The 16686-nt window shown below is 52.0% G+C and overlaps 2 protein-coding genes across 2 annotated transcripts in view; both read right to left on the bottom strand.

Annotated features, from left to right (window-relative positions):
• Positions 1-615: 615 nt before the first annotated feature.
• On the bottom strand, positions 616-4758 carry LOC122363582 (dentin sialophosphoprotein-like). The gene is made up of 4 exons (XM_043333035.1): positions 4365-4758; positions 2464-3887; positions 2115-2215; positions 616-1916 (listed from the first exon to the last, which is right to left on the bottom strand). Exons 1-4 carry the CDS (start codon positions 4680-4682, stop codon positions 1798-1800), a joined length of 1962 nt encoding a protein of 653 aa, XP_043188970.1. The 5' UTR covers positions 4683-4758; the 3' UTR covers positions 616-1797.
• Positions 4759-8902: 4144 nt separating this feature from the next.
• Positions 8903-16686, bottom strand: part of LOC122363590 — a 31519-nt gene continuing 23735 nt past the window's right edge. The window contains exons 7-10 of the mRNA XM_043333051.1: positions 11769-11867; positions 9789-9990; positions 9342-9465; positions 8903-9008 (exon numbers count right to left, since the gene is read on the bottom strand). Of these exons, the coding sequence (XP_043188986.1) occupies positions 8903-9008; positions 9342-9465; positions 9789-9990; positions 11769-11867 (531 nt within the window). The remainder of the gene's footprint in view (positions 9009-9341; positions 9466-9788; positions 9991-11768; positions 11868-16686) is intronic.

The following is a 16686-nucleotide window of genomic DNA, read 5'->3' as shown; positions in this document are numbered from 1 at the left end:
GCGAACGTCGCTCCGGTCGGGCAGACGGCGCTACAATCGATGCTGGTCGGAGCGGTGAGGGGACACCCTGCGTCTCGGTCTGCCTGTGCCGGTTCCGCACCGGCCGTAGCTCCGGACGATGGATCTTCAGTATTTGGGGTAGTTACGCCGTCAGACTCGGTGGTGGGAGACTTCAGAGGAGCTTCTGCCGTGTTGGTAGACCAGGGAGCCGTCTGAAGTGGAGGGAGGGGATAAGGGTGAATTGTGTGGCACGCTACAGCTCCCTGTAACAGACTAGCCGTTTGTCTTTTCTCTCTAGTGGCATACCGCATATGAATTAGAGCATGAAAGTGACACGGATCCCGCATTGATTGGAATCAACTGCAAAACATAAATTTGTTTCAGTAAGCAAATTAAAATATAGGCCAAACCTGTAAAAATTCGAAAGTTTTGTCCCTACATTGATGTATATATAGCCTCCAAAGTCATTGCCTTGCTTGGTAGGTTTGTGGTTTGTACCAGGGTGTAACAGCTTGACCGGAAGAGGAGACCGCTTTGCTATTCGGAGTTAATTTCAATGGGTATGTTGAGTGTCACCCATAGGTGTAAATGGCTCCCTCAAAATAAAGTATCTATGCATATTTATTGACATAACGATGGTGATGTGGCGAGTACGAGCAATGCATAGTTGACAGGCCAGTTCACACTTCACAAGACCTCTGAGGTCAAGACAACACCGCGAGATTCGCTACCCTGGCCAACATCCAGCAGACTTTCACTTCACTCCTGACTGGGTGAACACTTAGAAACGTGGACGGGAAGCACAACAAGAGCTCGCCGGTCCAGAGACCGTCGTCTGCTCCCGACCGCTGCCACCGTGGACATATAGACCCACCACTACACGCCGAGCTCTGCTCGGAGGGTGCCAGGCACCAGAGAGTTGCCAGTGCTGTTCGATACATTTGTGTCAGTGGAGGTAACACTTTCGTGAGCGCTGTGAACCAGGTGTCAGCCAGGTTGAACAGCGTACGCGGCTTGTGATTGCTTCTGTTTTAGCATACTCCAATTCCAAATGTACAGGAAACGTGTTCATGTGTGATATCAGCTGTTCACCGGGGTGTAATACCAGAATCTGACTCCAGATTTAAAATGGTTATCTAACCATGGCTAACAGACCACCTGGGACCTGCCGAGCCACACCTCGTGCGCCGCTACCCATCGAGCAGGCTCTAGAACCCTCGACCGGGAACTGTCTGACGTCTTTCCCTATCCAGCTACTTCGTACTACCGCATTTCTAGATACCAAACCAACCATCATCGTGAGCATTCCTCGAGACTAGCCCGTATTGCACATAGTTACACTCAACAGTATCATGTGTTGTTTTAGAGGTAAAGATGCTTTGAGCTTGCAAAGCTACGCGCGTCGCTAGGAGGCAAGTGACGTCAAACTGCGTCGGACACCCTCGCTTGCTACTGGTTAGCTATACGGGCTACAGATGGCACTGCCTATCTAGCAGTAGCGTCGTACTACGCCTCTACGCGTCGATCTGAGCGACACTACGGCGAAGCTATAGCGTCCAATGTCATCAGTCAGTGCCGTCCTCTATTGTTTGAAGCTGGAGGCGGGTTCACTGCGGTGGTCTACCAGCAGCCCGTGCTACCGCACCTTCTGCCGTAGGCAGGTCACTGGGACCGCTGCAGGTTCTTGGGTCACTGGCACTACAGGTTGATGGGTCACTGCAAGTCACTGGGTAACTGCAGGTCACTGCCCACTAGGTTGCAACAGGGCGCCCGGTCTTGCAGGTCACCGCAGGTCGTCTACAGGGCGCTGGTCGGCAGTACCGGGATGCGACCTGCGGCGTGGCCCTCCGGCGCCGCCATCTGACTCACAGTAGCCATGGTGAATGGTCGCTGACGTGTGAGGATGGTGAGTTTCCCTGAAACGGAAACGGTGTGGTCAGCGCCTCGTTTCGGTCAGGTGTGAGAGCTCGGTGGGTGAAGATGCACATATCAATATGAAAACGAGCTGAGGATGATCTGCGGGATTTTCTTACGGTGACATCTTTCGATGTAGCCAGCTTACAGCACTAAGATGTTAGAAATTAATGGTGTTCTGTGCGGTTTGACCAACTCACCTGATCTCGACACGTGAGAGCCGTGATGGGCAGAGTCGTGTGTGCTGATCGGCTCACTCTTCCGGTCCCGGCGTGAGTGGTGCGACCAAAACTTCGGAAATCTGCAGCAAAGGTCTGGGGTCAGTTACCGCGATTGCAGGAAAGGATTATGATGACCGCTTTTAGGTAGTTCATAAGTATTGTGAACGAGGAGGGTTTTCTCTCAGCAATCCGTAGTTGTCAATTGTCATCACTTGCTTAGATTTATATTTACTATAATTGTTCTCTGCAAAGACAATACATAATTCTTGGAAGTTGGAACCCAGCCCATCATCGCAGCTAGAGGCCTCCGCTGGAACGTCCTGCTCACCGTTTGGCTCGCGTTGGCGCTTGGTGTCCGTCGTGGGTGTCGCGGTGGTCCCCTTCCTGACGACGTCTCTCCGTCACCGGACTCAGGTGGCGCAGCAGGCTGCGGATACTGGCCACCAGACGAGGAGACTCGGCCGGGCCGCTTTCTGCTCCGGCAGAACCGCCCTCAGTCGCGGCAGGTCCGCAGTCGGCCCCGCTAGGCCGCCCTTCAACATTGGCAGAACCTGCTTCGGTTTCTGTCAGCAGGTTGTCGGCTTCGATATGGTCACCGTCGGACTCTTGAGGCTCGTCCTCTGTTTCGGGACGTTCGTTCTCGGTTTCAATCTCTGAGTCTGCTGGGAGCTCTTCATGGTAGTTGGAAGGTTGGAAACGCCTGTCAGCATCAGCAGGATGGCTGGGATCGTGGGAAGCGGAGTCAGCTGCCTTGGGACAATTCAGACTTCCTTGAACTGTTTCGGCGAAACTTGTTCTCGAAACCTCTTCAGGACGGCTCGCATCTGCTTTGACATTTGCGACGTTTCTGGTGGCCGCATCAACTTCTTCATCCATGCTACCGTTCGTCTTTAGATAGGCACCAGGGTCTTCTGATGGTTTGAGAGCGAACCCAACCTCGTCTATCGGCTGGCAGGATTCGTTCGACGGCAACTCGTCGTCATCTGTTGTCCTTGACTCTTGTTCGTCATTATTGTGTGGTACCCGGTCGCCCCTCTCCTTCGTTTGCGGGCTGTTGTCGAGTAGAGCAACATTCTGCTCTTCCTTACTGTCCCTCTGGTTTTTTGTTTGGTGGACCTCCTCGTCTGTTGGTATTTGTTCTGGCGCCGGCTGTTCAAACTGAGTCGATAGGGGACTAGGTCCCGGTAATGGCTGACTCATTTGATTGTCGACACTATCTGCCGATGATTTCGTTGGAAGGTTCATGAGTCGGGTATCCTCTGAACTCACATTGACCTCCTTGGTTGATGCAATCTTCAGTGCTTGCGGGCCATCCGTTAGAGCGATTTCACCAGCTTCTTTCGCTGTTTCTCTTCCCGCAATATCGTTGGCACTTGACGAGTCGTTTGTCGTGACTTCTTTCGTGTTGAGCGTTTCAGCGTTCCATGCCTCTTCTCTGCTGACTTCAGCATCGCTCGAACCTCTGCCATCGTCCTTCAGACTATCGTCGGCGGCTGTCTGATGCTTAGTCGCGTCGAACGCTTCAGCATCCTGATTTCTCTGTGCTGGTTGTGTCTCGCCCTCCGGTTCTCCGGTTTCGTGCCCGCTCTTCTCTGAAGAGCTGTTCCCACTACCGACTGGTCCATCACCTTCTCGTGGTCCATCGCCAGCAAGGTCGTCCTGCGTGGAAGATGAGGTAGGATTTGTTTGGCTATGTTCCGTGTTCTCGGATTTCGCCACATGTGGAGTTATGGAAGTCACCTTTGTTGAGTCCTGCAGAAAGAAAGAAAGAAAGAGAAATGAATGATATGGTGCGACGCTATCAATATACATCGCTCATGAAACGACGTGGTCATGATCGGACTTATTTTATAGGAGCTTGAGGTATTGTGATTTGTGGGAGGCATCGGTAATTCACCAACGATGCAAATCTATGTACCTACCGGACAACAATGCGTCAATTTTGTTATGGCTACTATGCTGAGATAGAATTGAGCACTAACACTCTGATGACTTTACCAAGCTAAGTTACGAGACGAGCGCACCTAAACTTGCATCCGAAATTCTAAAAGAACCTGATGGTGACATGCAGCGACACGTTGGTATGTACTAGGTATGTAGCAGCACTTGTGGCAATTATCCGCTGTCTTCATTGTTTGCCCAGTGCAAGACAAATAACATTCATGCGCGCCCATAATATGGTTTCTATCATCTGGCCTCAACAAGTTGAGTCACGTTCCTGCCACTTACCTTATCAGTCCGATGTGAAGGTGCTTCCTCTCTCACGGGAGACTCATGGGTTCGGTCCTCCGGACTTTCTAAGTCGTCAGGAACCTGTATTTCAGCAGCATCAGCTTCCTCCTCGTCGGGCTGATCCTCCGATCCGATCCCGCGGAAGCTGTCCGTGATGACTTCCAACGCCCGCTCAACGCTGGGCTGGCCAGTGTTTGCCATCACTCCCTCAATGGTTCGATAACAGCCGTCTTCACCATGTCGCCTGCTGGTCTTCGGTCCGGAGTAGGGGATCACGTCGATCCCGTTTGCCCACATCCGCACCTTATTCCGCATGTGCTCGGAGGCCTGGTGATCCTGCTGCTGGTTAACATCGCATTTGATCTGTGTTTGCCTCTTGCGAGGGACCGGCTTCAGGAAGGAATCGCGCTCCGGCGGTAGGGGCTCCTGCGGTGCGCTCGAAGAAGACGCCTCCTCGGTGATGGGTGACAAGATGTCCGAATCAGACACGAAGCCGTCCAGTTCCTCGGTGATCTCCTCGATGTCGGAGAGCGGCATGAGGCGGTCGGTCTGCGTTCGATAGCCGTCGGCCAGCTCCAGAGTTAGGTCGGGCGCCACTTCGTCTTCCAGGTCCGGCAGACAGCCGAACAACGAGTTCTGACTGTCACCGCTGGATGGCGCTAGTGTGGCGTCCTCACCGGCCGAGTCCAGGTCGCAGGCAGAGGCCGATGTGGCAGGGGAGCCAGAGGTCAGGTAGCTGCCGCGGCTGGACGGAGTGGCCGGAGAGAGGTCCGCACTGCCCCGTTCGGGCGGAACCTGCCAGAGCGCGCCCAGGCTGGTGGCGCGAGGCACATGTGCGGCTGGCGCCGCTGCTCCCGCCTGCCGCTCGAACGCTGCCACCTGTCTTGCCACGAGCTGGCCGTAAGGCCGCTGGAGCGCCTTGGTCGCACCACGTCGCGCGCAAGGCACGTAACCGTGACTTACGTCTGTCACCAGGTCACAACTGGTGCCGTGGCGCGTCAGCAAGGCGCCTGTGACGCCGGTAGCGCTGGCCCCCTGCTCATCGACGTCATCGCACCGAAAGGCGGGCAGCACCTCCTCACTCCGACAGGCCAGGGGCGGGTCAGCCGGGTCGGCACGCACCTCTGAACGGTCCAGCGAGCTGGGGATGGAGCCGGCGCGGCGCGCCAGGCTGGAGAGGCTGCTGGACAGCGCAGTGGACAGCACCTTCTGCGAGTGGCGCTCCAGCAGCTCGTCGCTGCGCGAGAGGTAGGCAGAGTCCTCCAGCTCGGTGAGGTCGTCCCGTAGGACCGTGGGCTCCAGGATCGTTGTCTCCGCAGTCCAGCGGTCGTCTTCGGCGCCGTCACGAGCCGTAGGCTTCCCGTGATCGCCCAGCGAAAATGTCGCGGGGATGCGGGTAGGCGAGACAGACGCACGCAGTACCGCGAAGTCGGTGGAGACTTCGCCGCGATCTTCGCCTGCGTCTGGTGACTCGTCTACGAAACCGCTGCACTGGCTACGAGGACTACCGGACGTTCTACTCTCAGACATGCGCCTGTCGTCATGCTCTTCGGAACTGCTGTTCCGTTCTAAGCGCTCCACTCTACGACTATCCTCATCGATGCTTTCCTTTACGTCTCTATCGGCCGCGTCGCGAGCGTATGAACTTGGTTGGCTATGGCAAGATGCATCTGATGAAACTAGTTCTCTCGGAGAAACCGTAGAGGACTCACCGGCAACAGGTGATGGTGAAGGTTTCGAATGTATCATAGCGGCAAGAGTTTTGTCATTTCCGTCATTTTGAGGAGTTACGCATATTTCGTAGCAGAGTGGCGCTTCCAGTACTCCATTTGAAGCTGGTAGCGATAGCTCCAGTACGGGCGATTCACTGTCGTGCTCCCCAGACCGATTTGTTTCTTCTTCGTTCACACTCGTTTTTCTTTCGCACCTGTCAGTCGTCACGGATGATTCTGATTCGGCGTTGCACTTCTTTGCTGTTTGGGAAAGCTTTTCACACTCAACCGATTGCTGATTGCGGGATTCTTGTTCGGAGTTTCCGTCGTTCTGCCTTAGTTTAGAGCCCTGAACCACATGGTCAGCGGCTGGCTCAGTTACCCTGTTACAAGTAGTTACCCTGTTTGTCATCTCTTCTTCATTCATCTCCGTCAGCCTGGCCTGTCCGTTCGCAGTGCTCCCCGCTGGCTCGACTGTCCCTCTCAGGAGTGACAGTCCGCCTGGCCCGGTAGGAGACAGGTCATCGTCATCTGCGAACTTCATGGACGGACTGGGCAGCAGACCGCGTTTGGACTGCGCCGTGCCGCCGTCGCCGCTGCCCTCTACGACCCCTGAGCCCTCTGTTGACCCCTGAGTGAGGGAGGGTCGGCGGACCGGCGCGCCCACCAGCTCCGGGTAGTCCTGCTCGATCCTGTCGTCCAGGTAGGGGTTGTACTGGGGGCGGCAGCGGCGCGGCGGCGGTGGCGCGCCCCGGTATCGCACCACGTTCACACACCCGTACGACACGTGCCGGGAGCCCGGCGGCGGCGGAGTGACGCTGTTGGAGCTGAGATCGTCGTCCAGCAGGAACGTCTCGAACGCGCCGTCGGCGCTGTCGGCCGACTGCACGTCGAACAACACCTTCTGACGCTTCTTGACGAAGTCGGCGATCGTCATGTCTCCCTCGCGCTCGAACACGGGCGTGACGCGGCCGCGCTCACCGGCCGGCACGTTCAGGCTGCTCAGGTACTGGCAGCACTTGGCGGAGGCGCTCAGCTTCTTCACGTTGAGCGGCCGGGGCCGGGCCGGCGCGCCGAACAGCCGCGCGCGCAGCGTGTCCGGGCGCTGCCGCTTCACGGGCGCCGGCAGCACGTGCGAGCCGCTGCTGGTGGAGAGTCGCCGGTCAGACACCGGCGGAGAGCTGCTTCTCCGGCGGCCCCGCTCCGCGCCGCTCGGCTCGGCGGGCTTCAGGTCCTCGAACTGAAACAGGCCAGACGGATAGGTCGGTTATTAAAATTCTGCGTCGTCTGTGGTCGACAGCTTCGTTATGTTGGAGTGCTATAAGTGGATATTTTATGTCGTCTTTGGACAAATTGCTTATTATGCTTATTGTTTTGAGCGATGATGTGTGTACCGTGATAAACGCTGACTCGTCGGTCATCAGTAGAACACTGCCGTCGGCGTTATGGACGTAAAATGACTGCGACAGTCGGTGCGCTCTTATGTCCCAATAGATAAACGAAATGACTCGCTCGTAGCATCGTCAGAGTTGGCGATCAATTGCTGGTAACAGCCGTCAACCTCAAACGTCGTAACTGACAAATTGGCCTAAATTCTTGCATTCTTTGAAATTTGTTTCCTTTTAAATGGTTATTTTGGACGTCTTTTCTAAATGACAGTTGATACATTGCTCTCGCTAGTCGCTATAATATTTGCCGTTATTAGCTCATATAGGATTACATAATACATACAGAAACGTTGTCCAAGCAAAACACAAAAATATAATAAAAGGAATTTCCGGTATTTGAGCACACTCGGGAAGGACACTGCGCCTCCACTGCGCCCCGGAGCACGGTCCCCGTCAGTCCGTCAGCCTTGGCCTTGTCTCGCCATAGCCGGCGTCCCGTCACTAGGCACCCAGCCGTACATCACTGGGCCGTCACTAATCACATTGGCGGTGTCAGCTGACGATTGATGCGCCGCCGCCGCGCCACATTGTGCGTCCTATGACGGACGCACTCGGTGGCGCAGTGTGGACGGTGCATAATGGACGTACTGTGTCGGTCGGACTGCGTGACGGATGACGGATATCGGGAAGTGTTCCGTTCCGTACCATATACCGGACGTCCGGTGTAGGAATTGAGTACGGGGAAATTATGTAGTCCTGTACACGGCGAATATGTAGACTAAGGTTGACTAACCATTCTACAACATCAATACTAGTGGATAAGTCATTCGCAAAAAAAAAAACAGTTAAACAAACAGGAGAAAACATCTATATATTGTCTTTTTTCTTCGCATTTTGACATTCAAGCTCCATGCTTACTTTTTTTCTTCGCATTTTGACATTCAGGCTCCATGCTCCCATGATGTAAGCTTAGTCACCGGATATATAGCACGAAGCTGTATTTTATACAGGTAAGCATCCTACCCATCTTTATGTGTGACCCTATTCCTCCATTTAAAGAACCAAATGTAACATGTAGGTATGCGCAAGGCCGTATATAGGGGTATGCGTCGCAAATGTCCACCGCCATGTGGCATGACTCGGTGGCTCCTGCATAATGAATACATTGCTGGGACGCGTCGAACAAAGGCCGTGAATCATCATATAACATTCATGCATCTCGCCTCAAAGGAGCGACATGACACGTGCTTTGTTCCTATGAGACGTTCAAAGGAATAATGCATGTTTCTGCGTTGCAGGTGAGCACGAAAGTTTGCGCCTTGGACTGTCGAAATGAAATATGCCACCGTTCCGCACAAGTTACACTAGATTAGAAATGTTGCCAAACATGTCGGCACAAAATGTCACCCAGAATCTACATGCAGTTTCTGACAAATTAGTTGTTGTGCTGACCTACCTTGTAAGTTTCGATGAGGGCGTCACAGGAGACGCTGCGCTGTGACGCCAGGCTGCCGGAGCTCTGGCTGGCCCTCATCAGGCTCCTGGGGACACGGGGGAGAGCGGGGTCACCTGAGTCAGAGGAGAGCCTCAGCGGCACACCGGGCACACCAGCTGCTCAGTACTGCACGTCGCTAACTTTCCCGACTGTTTCTCGGCTGATTAGAAAAGTTACCAAGCTGTGCCAGGAACAAGAAAACATAGTTGAAGCCATAAAGCAGTGTGGCACGGCGCACATTACCCCAGTGTCTTACAAACTTAGACATTCCGATATGCGAATGAATCCTGGAAAGCTGATGAATCTAGTTTGTGATATGTTCATTATTGCGCCACCCGAGTCAGACGGTCATGGATCTGGGCCTGTACGGCCGCCTTACATCTGCTTGTGGACCTGGTCCTCCCATGCGAGCTTGGCCTCCAGGTTGGGTGCGCGGAAGGCGAGACAGCGCGGTTTGCGGTGGCCGCCGCCGGCCGCCGGCACCGTCAGCTGGAACTCGGTCTCTGAGGACAGTGGGAGGCGTCACATCAGCTAACCTGTGTCAACAAGGTGTGTCATACCGCCCCACCTGTATCATCCAGGTGTAGCACAGCACGCAGCTGCGACTGATCGACAGGCAGACGCACACAGCGTCTGTATGAGCCAGGTGTGACAATAAGTTATAAGAATGTTACGTAAATGTTCGATTAGTAAATACCTAACATGAATAAAAATTCAGCAACCCTCAACTTCACGAATAAAGCCAGTGGGATATACCTTGGCTCCGGTTTGCCCCTTTTTCGAGACAACAGGAAGGACCGTCGATGCTGAGCCAGTTGTCTCGTACCTTTCTTTTTGACGTTGAACGTGTGCTGGATGACGTCGGTGAGCATCAGCGGCGGCTCGGTGACGAACACCACCTGCCTGTTGCGCTGAGCGATCAGCACCAGGTCGGAGAGCAGCACCAGGTAGCAGGGCCGCCACTGACGGCCGCGGCGCATCACCACTTCGTCGGCGTGCACCCAGCGCCGCTCCGACAGCGACACCGGCTGGCAGGGGTCACAGGTCAGCGACACCGGCTGGTATGGGTCAGAGGTCAGCGACACTGGCTGGGTCAGAGGTCAGCGACACTGGCTGGTAGGGGTCAGAGGTCAGTATTACGACACCGACACTGGCTGGCAGAGGTCAGCGCTTCGACAGCGACACGGGTTGATAGGGGTCAGAGGTCAGCGACACCGGCTGGTAGGGGTCAGAGGTCAGCGACACCGGCTGGAAGGGGTCAGAGGTCAGCGACACCGGCTGACAGGGGTCAGAGGTCAGCGACACGGACTGGTAGGGGCCAGAGGTCAGCGCTTCGACATCGACATCGGCTGGTAGAGGTCACGGGTCACAATTCACAGGTCAAGGCGCATTGCATCAGGGTCAGGGCGCCGGCGCCGCTCCGACGGCTGGCAGGCGTCAGAGTAAGTACATATAGGTAAGAGTTTCACGCTTCGACAGACACCGAATACCGGAGGTCACAGGTCAGAATTCAGGGCACCCCAGGGTTTAGAAGCTAGGACTCCTCCATAGAGGCGTAATGCGACAGACACTGGCTAACAGGAGTCGCAGATCATATATGAGAGATTACGGCGTCATGGGTCCAAAGACGAGAGATGCTAGTTCGGGACGGTCTTATGTCAGTCAGAGGTCAGGGTGCGATTGAATCTCAAGACTGGCTACCAGAGACTAGAGGTCTGGCGCTGCTCCGGTTCGAACAGCGGCTGTCGGGGCTCAGCGGTCAGCCAACCGCATCGAACGCGGCTGCTAGGCGGAGTTCAGGTGCCGAGCTGATTGAACGGATGCACAGGAGCGCAGTGTCAAAGTTGATTTGAAAGTTGGACTTGAATTCGATGTCAGAGTTGAACTTCGCATTTCGAGACGCATAAGTTATACGCTTGGGAGTCATTCGTTCTTAGTGAATTGAGAGCCGAGGTTGAACACTGAAGACTGAACACTGAACACCATAAATTGAGGGACCAGGAAGTGCCAGGCTGAATGAGCGGACTGACAGACAAACAGTCGTCTGGGCTCCCTTTATGGCCAGAAACAACGATAACAAATCCTACCGCTGGCACGAACGCTACACACCACAAAGTTACGACCATAAATAACTAAATCGATCCGGTCATGTGACGTACCGTTGTTTATTGCCGCATTTCTTCTCGTTCATAATCCCACTAATTCATTTCCGGCAGATGGATGGTGGCGCCGAGAAAACTACACCTTCCCAGGCGAACCAACAGAACCCCGCAGCGCCCTGCCCAGCCAGCAAAAATGGTCTGGGCCGTAGCCCGGTTTTCCTCTGGCCTGGCTAGCTCCGGCACTTTACTCCGGCCGAAGTACGGGTAAGGTCTGGACTCTGGAGCTCTACTGGAGCTGACACACGATCCCAGAGCTCGCGGCCTCGCCCGCACCACAGCCGGACTTATGACGCATCAGCCGCATGCCGTACCTCAACCGTACTTCAGCCACAGTAAGCCAGAGCAGCTAAGAGACAGCCGGACCTGGCCGTAGCAACGCCATGGCAGGGAGCCGGACTTGAGCCGGACTTGGCGGTCCGAAACCATACCAACTCCGGAGCGCTACGTCAAAGACTGGCTAGCCGGAATAGAGCCATACCGACCCAACCCCCTTCTTCCAACGGCGTCTGTTTACTGCGGCCCAAATCTGGCATGTCGAATTTGCGGGGGCAAAATGGACTAGAGCCAAACCAAATTTCTGGCTGGGTGGCTTCCCCTCTGACCCGACTGACCTGACTGACCAGCTCCCTTATGCCCCGACTAACCTGGATGCCCTTCATGTAGGTGAGCTGTGGCTGAGAGACGAGCATGTCGGCTTCTTCTGGCTGACTCCCAGTCACAGATTCCGCCGGCTCCAGAACATTCTGTCGGCAGCACATACGTAGATCGTCACGGCCGTCACAGCGCTGGGATTCCTCGCAGATTGTTGCAGCCACAGTTCTCGGTCGTGGAGTATTTGAACTAGGCATTTAAAGTGAAGGAAGGCATCTTTATCTCATAGGTACCTGTGACTTGTGAGTAGGTAATGCACTATAATCTATATGCAGCGCTCAACTTTTGCTGTCATCGTCAATTTTGTGAAATGAGTATACCTACAGGGTGCGCCATAAAGATTTACCCATCACAAACTTGTTCGCCAAAACTTTATTTTTAGACATAGAGGTCCGAAAATTGCGCATGCGCGAGGCAAACACGTGACTTTTATGTAAAACAAATTATTTTTTAGGTGAATGACACAGTTTATGCACCATGACCCGGACAAGCAGACGTGACAAAATCGTTGCACTAAAAAATGCCGGCTTCACTGACCGGGCCGTTGCAAAACAGGTCGGTGCGTGCCGTAAAACCATTTACAATGTAATGAAACGGTACAATGAGAATGGCACAACATCTGACAGACCAATTCCAGGCAGAAAACGATCTGTACTAACTTCAAGTGTCACCGAGGCCGTAAAGAAGAGAATAGCCAGAAATCCAAGGAGGAGTTTGAGGGAGATGTCAAAAGAGATGCATATCTCAAAAACGTCTTTGAGGAGACTCGTGAAAGGGAGGCTAAGAATGAAGGCCTACAAGATGTCAAAGCGGCACACGATTTCAGAAAGTTCCAAGAAAAAGCGACTGAGCAGGGCAACAACAATGTTGGAAGAGATGAAGTCCGCCGGTCAAAAGGCCTTTATCTGGTCGGATGAGAAGATTTTCAACGTAGAGTCAGTATCCAACAACCAAAACGACCGGGTATACGCCAAGAGTACCGAAGACATGCCTGCAACAAAAAAGTATCATTTTCGAAGACAGAAACCAGAAAGCATGATGGTTTGGGCTGCTGTTGGCTCTGACGGCTCCAAATCTCCTCTGGTCTTCGTGGAACCTGGAGTCAAGGTCAACAGCGCCATCTACGTGCAGATGCTGGAGAGGGAAGTGCTCCCTTGGCTGAAGGAGAGGTACGGCGACCAGTATGTCTTCACTCAAGACGGTGCGCCGGCCCACACAGCGGCCAACACCCAGAGCTGGTGCCGGCAGAACATGAGCGCGTTCTGGTCCAAGGACTGTTGGCCTCCGTCCAGCCCAGACCTGAACCCCATGGACTTTTCCATCTGGTCTATCTTAGAGAGCCAGGCTTGCCACGTCCCCCACAGCAGCTTGGTCGACCTGCGACGCGACCTCCTCAGAGCGTGAAAGGGGATCAGCGAGGAGACCGTGCGGCGGACGTGCGCTGAAGTGCCCTCGCGTCTCAGACGTGTGATCAAGGCAAAAGGCGAACACATCTGAAATCGGCCAGACTAGCCTGTTCGGAGATAGTCTCGTGACTTGTGTGCAAAAAATGGCTTACCTATGTCAACTCGTTTGGAAATACAGTGCATTTTTCGATGGGTAAATCTTTATGGCGCACCCTGTATAACATTGAATAGGCAAGGCTATATAAACCGGTAAGTATTCGTTAACCTGCGCCCCACTGGGGTCTGCGTATAACGCGCCCTACTGGGGGGGGGGGGGGCTCTTCATAGCCCCCCTCCTAACTTCGAAACTACTGGGCCGATTGTCAAAATTTAAACGGCATCTGATAGCCCCGGACAAACTGTCGAACGAAACCTAATTTCATTGACCTCGAGATCACCGATGACGTCACAGGTCAGGTCAAAGTAAAAATTGCTTGTTCACATTTAAGGCTCTGGCCGCCGTCTTACGAGTCAGATCAGGCTCATTTTTGGTTTACACACTCGTGAACAGATGCTTTAGATACCCTGAGGGTACCAAACGTGTACTTTGATTTTCAGATCAGGGTCAGGTCATCTCAGGTCACGGAAATGTTATATCATGCGTCGGTCACGTGACACATGTTTTATGGTCCAGTTTGGCCATATATTTCAAATTTGATGTCGTTTGTGTCATTCGAGGTCATTTTGAGTTGAATGTAGCTAAGGTCAGGTCACTTTCAGGTCAAAAAAGGTCAAATTTTGAAGTTGAAATTTATGCGTATTACTTGGCCATTTTTGAAGATATTTAGCTAAAACTTGCTAGAGTAAGTCGTCATAATAGGCATGTGTTCTATCACATACGTATAATCCTTTTTTAGAAGTCAAAAAGTTTTTGAAAATGTTATAGAAATATAAATTTTGAATTCTATTTTATATAATTTTCATAATTTTCAAAATTTTGAAAATCCGAGATTACAGTTTGATAGCGCAGTCTATTCTGAGTCCTCTCATGCAAAGAAATTGGATTTAGCTTAAAAACTGAGCTCTTGGGAGCGATTGCCGTGGCTTAATGTGTTGCGTCGAAATCGGCCGAATATGACGTCACTCTGACGTCATGTTCACATTTCCGGCCGACCTATGGTAGCTACGAAGTTCCTATTTTGACACAACGGCCCCGTTTCATAAAGCGAGTCCGTAACTTACGCCGGTTTTTTGGTCTTGTATTGCAAGTGCATGTGAAGCGATGACGATAGTTTGAATCGTTGAATTTATTTATCTTGCAAGCAAGAACAGAAGAGAGAAGGGGAAATAAATTTATCGCTTTACATGCGCTTGCAATACAAGCCCAAAAACCAGCGTAATTTACGGACTAGCTTTATGAAACGAGGCCAAGGTGTCAAATTGATGCAGCCGAAGGTACTGAAAGTTTGGCGTCGATACGTCAAGCGGTTTGGAAGTTATTGCAGAAAAACGGAAGGGGGCTATGAATAGCCCCCCCCCCCAGTGGGGCGTGGGTTGAAAGCAAGATTGGGAGGTAGGTTGTGAATGACTTCCCATAGGCGCGGGAGCCGGGGGGCAGTGGGGGCAGCTTGCCCCCAACTCTGGGGCCGTGGGGGCGGTGCCCCCACAGCTTTGAGACGGAAAACCACATTTTTTTGCAAATGTTTTCTTTTTTTTTGTTGAAAAAGCCGAGGGGTGAAAAATAAGTGGCCTAAAACCGGTGAGAAAACTAGATTTGGGGGTACCCTAGGTTGATCTCTATTATAGTGTGCCCCCCCCCCCAGTCGGAAAGTAGTTCTCGCGCCCCTGTGACTTCCTATATCCTACAAGAGGGCAAAGTCGTCACTGAAAGTCGAAACAGCGAAAATTGCATCGTCAAGCTCGGTCTCGTTAAGTGTTAACATCGATATTTTAATTTTGGAATGACAATGTTTCACAAATTGTAATCAAGGGATGTCAGCCGATCTTTATTTGAGCACCGTGCTGTGGAAATTGGCCGTAGGTTCGTCCAGTGTTCCAATCGTGCCGGCCACAGCTGGCCACCAGTCCGCCAACTCAGTGACGTTCATCACCGGCGCCGAAAATGACGTCATTGGGGTGGCAGCGCTGATAAATACGTCTGCAAACTATGATGAAATACTAGGACTTACTCCACAAGGAGATCGAATGGGTCGGAGCGCTTTCAATATGTATTATACATATCGTCGTCAGCGAATCAATAACGGGTCGAATCGAGCGTGAAGCCGTCCTGGTGTCGCCGAATGACGCAAACGTGAACAGGAACTCGGGTGCCCTGCTGCATGACCGCTGGCTGCCGATAATCCGCCGTTTTTGTCAGTAGTGTTTACGTCTAGTTCGGCCTTTGTATGTATTTATATTTGTACTCGTCCTTTTACAGTTTTTGCACTCAGTTTTGTATAGTCTTTGTTCCCTTTTCTACTCAGTCTTTATCACCATAGGTATCCTGTTCCCCCCCCCCTTATTGTACTTTTATACGTGCCATTTATGCATTTTAGCACCCCATTTTAATTCATTTTAGCAGCTAGTGTATCATGATTGTTCTCACGTGTTTTTTTTTTTTATTCTCTTTAATGCATAATTCGAATAGTATGTGATCGCTCTGCCGCGCAGCTCCCGAACCTCTTCGATACCCGACTCGATTCGACCCGTTATTGATTCGCTGACGACGATATGTATAATACATATTGAAAGCGCTCCGACCCATTCGATCTCCTTGTGGAGTAAGTCCTAGTATTTCATCAATTTAATTCCATCTCCACATCATGTCATTACGTCTGCAAACTATGCTACGGGTGGCAGCCAATGTTTATATTTGTTCCCGATGCGATTCATTCCCGCTTCGATACGAAAATATGAAATATAATTTTCTATCGAGCGCATGGTGTTTTAAAATGGCACTAAGCTGCAAAGCTTACCTACCTTTTTTACTTATGTAGCGACTAGCGACCCTTATTCATTATTCCGTACTGTAGACAGCGTTTATCATTGATCTGCGTACAATGAACAAAGTCTTTAATCTATTGAGCATTGCGTAACTGTTAAACGGACAAAGCTAAGCCAGCCTGACCTGAGTAGTTATTTTTACCGGACAGGCTTCATGTGCAATGTGCATTTAAAGCTTGCATCATAAGTTACGTTTTAATTCAAAATTTCGTATGGTGTTTATTAGAGCACTTCATGGGCCGGATAAATCCGTTATCCACGGATAAATCCGCGGACCGGATAGGATTGGATTCTAAATTTGTTAAAAAAGAACGGATATGGGCGGGCCGGATTTGGGAATTGAAGGTTGAACCCGGATCAAAACGGATCAAAATTTTAACATTCAACATTGAAGTTAAAAATTAACCTAATGTGTTAAGCGGCAGCAGAGGTTTGATTAAAGTAATAGGCATCATTTTATGACACTCACTTGTCACAAGACTTGTCTTCAAGTATTACTATTGAAGGATGATACCTAGTTTAC

Source organism: Amphibalanus amphitrite, unplaced genomic scaffold (genome assembly GCF_019059575.1).
Source record: "Amphibalanus amphitrite isolate SeventyFive unplaced genomic scaffold, NRLGWU_Aamphi_draft 000628F_arrow, whole genome shotgun sequence".
Classification (NCBI taxonomy): Eukaryota; Metazoa; Arthropoda; class Thecostraca; order Balanomorpha; family Balanidae; genus Amphibalanus; species Amphibalanus amphitrite.
The sequence above is the reverse complement of the archived record's forward strand: the minus strand, read 5'-3'. Positions and strand labels throughout refer to the sequence as shown.